Source organism: Eleginops maclovinus, chromosome 16 (assembly GCF_036324505.1).
Source record: "Eleginops maclovinus isolate JMC-PN-2008 ecotype Puerto Natales chromosome 16, JC_Emac_rtc_rv5, whole genome shotgun sequence".
Classification (NCBI taxonomy): domain Eukaryota; kingdom Metazoa; phylum Chordata; class Actinopteri; order Perciformes; family Eleginopidae; genus Eleginops; species Eleginops maclovinus.
In genome coordinates this window covers 18050864-18056863 of record NC_086364.1, presented here as the reverse complement: position 1 = coordinate 18056863, position 6000 = coordinate 18050864, and the positions used below count along the sequence as shown (strand labels likewise).

General features: G+C 39.7%; 1 protein-coding gene across 1 annotated transcript; it reads left to right on the top strand.

The window, feature by feature from the left end:
* The first annotated feature begins 2782 nt into the window (after positions 1 to 2782).
* On the top strand, positions 2783 to 5500 carry ppp1r27a (protein phosphatase 1, regulatory subunit 27a). The gene is made up of 3 exons (XM_063902968.1): positions 2783 to 3547; positions 3713 to 3863; positions 4621 to 5500. The coding sequence occupies exons 1-3, from the start codon at positions 3115 to 3117 to the stop codon at positions 4739 to 4741; spliced, it is 705 nt and encodes a 234-aa protein (XP_063759038.1). The 5' UTR covers positions 2783 to 3114; the 3' UTR covers positions 4742 to 5500.
* Positions 5501 to 6000: the final 500 nt, after the last annotated feature.

Genomic DNA, 6000 nt, shown 5'->3' with positions numbered 1-6000 from the left:
TCCCTGAGCTTGTGACCACAGACACATGGTCCTTTGAAACAGCATATATTCTAGATGTTGTTCATTTTTATTCAATGACCCCCCTAAGAAGCAAATACATATGCCTCTAGTTTACCCAGGGTCCAAAACACAGAAATACAAAACAGATAAACAATAAAGGTTCAGTAAACTAACAAATAACAAAATCTAACAAATGAAAAAAACATCTGGATATTTAAATAACATATACATCTCTTTTATTTGGCAATATCTTTCTTTGTTTGCTTTTGAAAGTTATTTTGGTATTGATGGTATATGTTAAGTCAGGGACACAGGAACCATATTGACCAACCAAAGGTCACATTGAAGGAGCTGGTGACACCGCGCAGATGTGTGACTTTATCCTTTTCCTGTCAAAGATTGTTGTCGCTAACATTGTCTTTGGCCACGTGCCATACACCTGAACGTTTTCAGTTCTGACTTCTTGGTTATTTGACAGATCATAACAGCCTGGGACTATGTTTAGCAAGAAGCTGTAACCTGTGAGACCCCACTCTGGTATTTGTCCAAGAGCAGGCCTGACAGCGGGCCGATACAAACAAACATTTTCCACATGCTGAAGTTCCTGTTGCTTCTGGTGAGGAGTCTCCTTGGAGAGGCATGAAGGGAGCACCACCAGGGCTCAGGGACGCCACTGCACCCCCACAATACCATATAAGAGACTTTGAAACCTGAGAGCTGCTTCTAAAAGTCTCATCCTCGAGCTGTGAACATTCAAATACCCACACTTCAATTTGTCTAGACATTAGCTGTACGCCTCAGTCCCCTGTACCCCCTGTTTAGAAACCAGTAGTGCGGGGAGGTGATGAATAATAATTTATGTTGGTATTTAGAGCTGGGATCAACTCTTACCATAGCAGAAATGAACTGATAAATTCCAGCTGGAATATGCTAAATATGCTAAAACTGTCTTGACATGCATGGTGCACTAAATTAATTCTCAACTTAAAAACAAAAAGTTATCTGCAGGCTTTTTGGGATGGGACTTAATTTTTGTACAGCAGTTTTTTTATAGATGCCCTAGCATGCTTTTCTGGCTTTTTCCTTTCCTGTAGTGTATTATATGTGCATGTGAATGATCGGCAAAGGCTTAATTCTCAAAGATCCCTCCAGAGGGAGTTTCTCTCCACTGGGTTCTGGTTTCAGACAGAGGGTTAAAAGAGGTGCTGCAGCACAGGCCACTTCTTGAACATTGAAGACTGTAAACATGTCACAGTAGAGGCACAAAATACAAATATGTAACCTCAAAAAGGAGCATAATAGGGACTTTAAAAAGATGAAAATGTCTTTAATCAAAAAACCTGGAGACTCATTACATTGAAGTTAAAGATTATAATGTTGTACAACTCTTTGAGAGAGTTGGTGTAAATTCACCCAAGAGTATGTGTCTAAAGACTGAGAAATGTTCTCCCTTTCTGAAACTGTGACGAGGTATAGGACTTTTGGACTGTCGACGCTGACTTGTCATCCATAAAAATGATTCAACAGGAAACACACTGCTAGCAAAAAGACAGACCATCATGTAGCAGAGCTATCCCTCAATGAACAAATGATGAATTGGTAAACAGATGCCTTCAAAGTGATCAACAATACGAATTATAATGGAATATACACCAAACAGTATGTAGAATATGGAGCACCGCATTAGAATAGCTGCAAATTCAACAGGGGAGATCAAGTTCCGGAGCACAGTCATATTTTAAGTGGTTGGAGCTATGGTGAGAAACCAAAACCTTGGATTGGCAGCCACACTATTTCCTCTGTAAGATTGGCAGCATCTGTGAAATGCCCACGTCTTCTTCCAAAGGTTTAGAGAACCAGTTATAACCAGCTGTTCCCATCGTGGAAGTCAGTGTGGGGGCAGCTGCACACAGTTTTACAGAGCCATTCGCACACACAGCTTAAATATTAAAATGTACAAAATTGAGGAGATTATAGCATTTCTTTTTATGAGAAATTAACAATTTTGCACTATAAGCGTCAGGCTCATTGAGGAAGGCAATATATTTTAGTGTTGTGAATAGGTATGTTTCTTGAAACCATGTGACTTTTTAGCAGCATTTAAAAGGAGAGGTTACATTTAGGGCCTGAGCTGGGCATGACTACACTCCCGCTCATGAGCTCCTCAGTGGGTGAGTTTTATTGGTGTATCTGGTTATGATGTAAAGGGCAAGCATGGAGTCTCACATGACAGACCTGTGGGTCAATGAGACACATGAGCAGAAACGTTTAGCAACACTACCTAATGGTCTTTATTTTGAAAGCATGTTTATGTACGAATGTGTGTATCCTAATCAATCCTGAATGTCTCTGGGCTAACTGAGATTATATTGCACAATCAAGTATGCAGTAAGCAGATCAACAACATGGCAACATTTAATCATGTGATGTTTATGTGTACCGTAATACCTCTCTGTCATTAATATAAGCAAAAACAATGTGATTCACAGAAGATTGGCGCGTACCAGCTTCTTAAAACCCCAAATAAAGAAGCCTCCTGTGCATGTGAGGCATAGTTTTCATGTTCTGTGGATCTTTAGCTCTGATATTAACCAGGGTTATTTTGATGTTTGTGTGGGAAGTTCTCAAACAGGGAACTTTTTGGTTGTCAACATTTTTTATGAGGGGTGGGAGCGCAGTGTCAGAGGGAGGAGCCGGACAAGGGCCACTCATTTCTAAGCTGAAGTCACTGGATATTAGGCCCTAAAATAGCCCTACAGAGGGTTATATAGGGACCCTCTCCCACGTTCCCCATCAGACAAGGGTTCTGTGCAACAGCAAACACACTGTGCAAAACATATTTCGTATACATATGGACGAAATTCAGAGAAGGCAAGAAAACAAGGACCAAACAAGCTAAAAGATTGGACCATAGTGAAGAAAAGGATTTGTGAAGCGTGTATTCTGCAGCAGGAGATACTCCGGCTGGGCACTAAAGGGATAAGAGACAAGCAAGGAAAGGACAAAAAGGACACAGAGCGAAAGGATTTTATTGGATTGGTGCATTCTCTTTGGATATCTCTCTTTCCTCCTCCTAGGCCGACAGCAAAGGGGGAGGCCGCCACCATCGCAGGGATGAAGTACAACTACCATGTACCGTCGTACACACGCACTTCACAGTACACACCGTCATACACACCTAGCTATCACACTCCCCCACATTACACATCAACTACACCACACTACACATCAGCATATTCCTCCGCGGCAAAGTACACCCCAACACAGTACAGCACCACGAAATATACCCCGTCACTATACACGTCCACTTACAAGGCGGCAGCGACGTACATACCCTCCTACAGCAAAGGGTCACGGTACAGTTCAACACAGCGCACACAAGCACAGGAAAAACCCGCACCTGTGATACCCGTCGCACCTGCAAAGAGAACTGTGCACTTCCCCAATGAAATCATCTTCCAGGATATTGTAAGGCGAGGAGATATGGAGCAAATTGGGCGGTTCATGAGAGCCAGGAAGGTTCGTGTGGATACAATCTTCCACTCCGGTAAGTTTCAACAGCTTCTAATTTTTATCACATTTTCACACAATTTGGAACTTTGATTTGAGTTTGGAATTAGTGCCAGCCAATGAGGATTGAGGCTTTGAAACTGTTAAGATGTTAATAACTGACTTGCACTGCTGCACAGGACTGATGTAGTCTTGTCTGCAGGTATGGCAGCAATTCATGAAGCCGTGCTAACAGGAAACCTGGAGGTGGTGAAGTTGTTGGTGAAATATGGCGCCGATGTCCATCAGAGAGACGAAGACGGCTGGACGCCGCTTCACATAGCCTGCAGTGACGGCTACCCGGAAATTGCAAGGTGACCTTTTAACCTTTGAGTCTTGACCAATCATGCTCTCCTTATTTTCAGCACACTGATAATAGCACAGAATACAAATATAAAACATCATCATCTTCAGTTGATCTCTCAAACGTAGGGATGGTACTTAACCAAAATGGTTCATGATTTTTCAATTGTCAGTAAATAGTAGAAAATCAATTACAGGAGCTTATGACATGTAGCTATTGTATCATGCGCTAGTCAGAGTGTGTGAGCAAAGCAAAGGGAACTTTGATTATGGAATACATCTGCAAAACGTATGTCTTAAATTGTAATTTTGAACAGATACCACAGGGATATTTTGCCTGAGTCACCTAGTGGCAATGACCTTTCGGTTTTTATAACCCTTAAGCTACTAGTTTCACTCTGAAAATCGTCAATAGCCAATAATAACACACAAATTAAATGGTGACATCATTCTTAACAATCCACAAAACAGAGTATTCAGCATTTTGCAAGCCCAGGGAGTGGAAAATCATTCAATAAGAGAGAATTTAAATATCAAATATAAGGGAGATGCTCTGTTTTGTATGATATTCATAAGAGTAAATGATGAAACTGATCTTCAATACATACAACTTCACTTGTAACACTGAAAGTTGACAGTCTAGAAAGTTAAACACTGAAAAATCACACACATTGAAGAACATCTGCTGCAGTAAAATATAATAAACCATGCATGTTTTTATATAAATATATCTGGGTTTAACAACTCGCTGTTTTGTTCTCCCCTCAGATATCTGCTATTGGCGGGAGCCAGCACAGAGGTGGAGAATGAAAATGGAGAGAAGCCTGCGAACCTCATCGACCCCGACTGCAAAGAGCTGGTCAAACTGTTTGAGACGGGCTGTGTGTGATTTGGTACGAAATCATGGACCCAGCAGAGAGTAGCAAAACAAAGGAGACGGCAAGCTGAAAACATATTTAACAGAATTAAACAGTGCAATACCAAACAGACTGACAACAGGGTGGAAGAACATAGCAAGAGTGTCTGATCCTGAAAAGAAAGAAAGTCATCCTGCTTTTGTATTATTTTTGTATAATTTAAGCTTTAAAACAATACTCGATTGGGCTGCTTTTCTATTTATGGGGGTTTATTTTGTTTTATTTTGCTTTTTGGGTGTATTTGTTACAATGCTAGTGTTGCAAATGTTAATCTGCAATAATTGCCTTTCTTTCAGCATATCTAATAATTTTCTTGAATTACATTACTCCTTATCCTTATGAGCATATCAGTTTAAGTATTGTATCAATTGTGTTCATGTTACTCTTCAAGTAGCTGGTTGCACTCTGAAGACTGTATGTTTCCAAACTATTATTTTACTGCATATTGACTTGAAAACACAGAGAATGGGCCGAAGGAGTTATGTATCCTCACTGCTGGGCAGAGAGAGGATCAGCTAAATCAAAAATTGATACTTCATTGATGGTCAGAAATAAATAAATACACATCACGTCTATGCTGTAAAAGCACTTTAACTGCTACGGTATGTTTCCCTGATGTATGGATATGGTTTTCTGTAGTAGAAATATGAATGTCAGCAATTAAAGTCTTATAATTTTCTCCTCAATAATTGTTTTTGTACATTTTCATAAATAAAGAAATGTTTTATAAATTGGACTGTTGTGTGGTCAGTATAAGACAACATGAAAGATGTACAGACACCAGGATTTCAACCTCCATGCATTTTCAGCCATCCTATTTGTGTGTGAAACATTGTCAGTCACAGAATCCCTAAAAACAATAGCAACAACAACATCATATAATTAAAAACAAAACAAAAAACTTTAAAACCCATTTCTATAATCTTTCTTTTCCTCATACGGAAGAGAATTAGGGCCAGATGATACGTTTCTGGGGGGGTTTTGACCCAAATTCTGAGATTAAAATCTGAACTCCACCTTCTTTTTTCTTTTGGTCACATCCCAAGTGTTTTTTCTCATGTGGCCCTAATCCTCTTTCATATCCTCACACTTTGTATGTCCTTAAAAACATTTCACAAAATCAACAGAAGCAATAAATACCTTAAAAGTGTAACAATAAAATGCTGACTAAAACATGTGGTCAGTGTTGCTGCTGCTGTTACCTTAACATTTAAAGAAAAACAAATATATA

Coding starts and splice junctions, on each gene's coding strand:
- ppp1r27a (XM_063902968.1), top strand. CDS start 3,115: ATGAAGTACAACTACCATGTACCGTCGTACACACGCACTTCACAGTAC. Junction 3,548..3,712: donor GGATACAATCTTCCACTCCG/GTAAGTTTCAAC, acceptor TCTTGTCTGCAG/GTATGGCAGCAATTCATGAA. Junction 3,864..4,620: donor GGCTACCCGGAAATTGCAAG/GTGACCTTTTAA, acceptor TTCTCCCCTCAG/ATATCTGCTATTGGCGGGAG.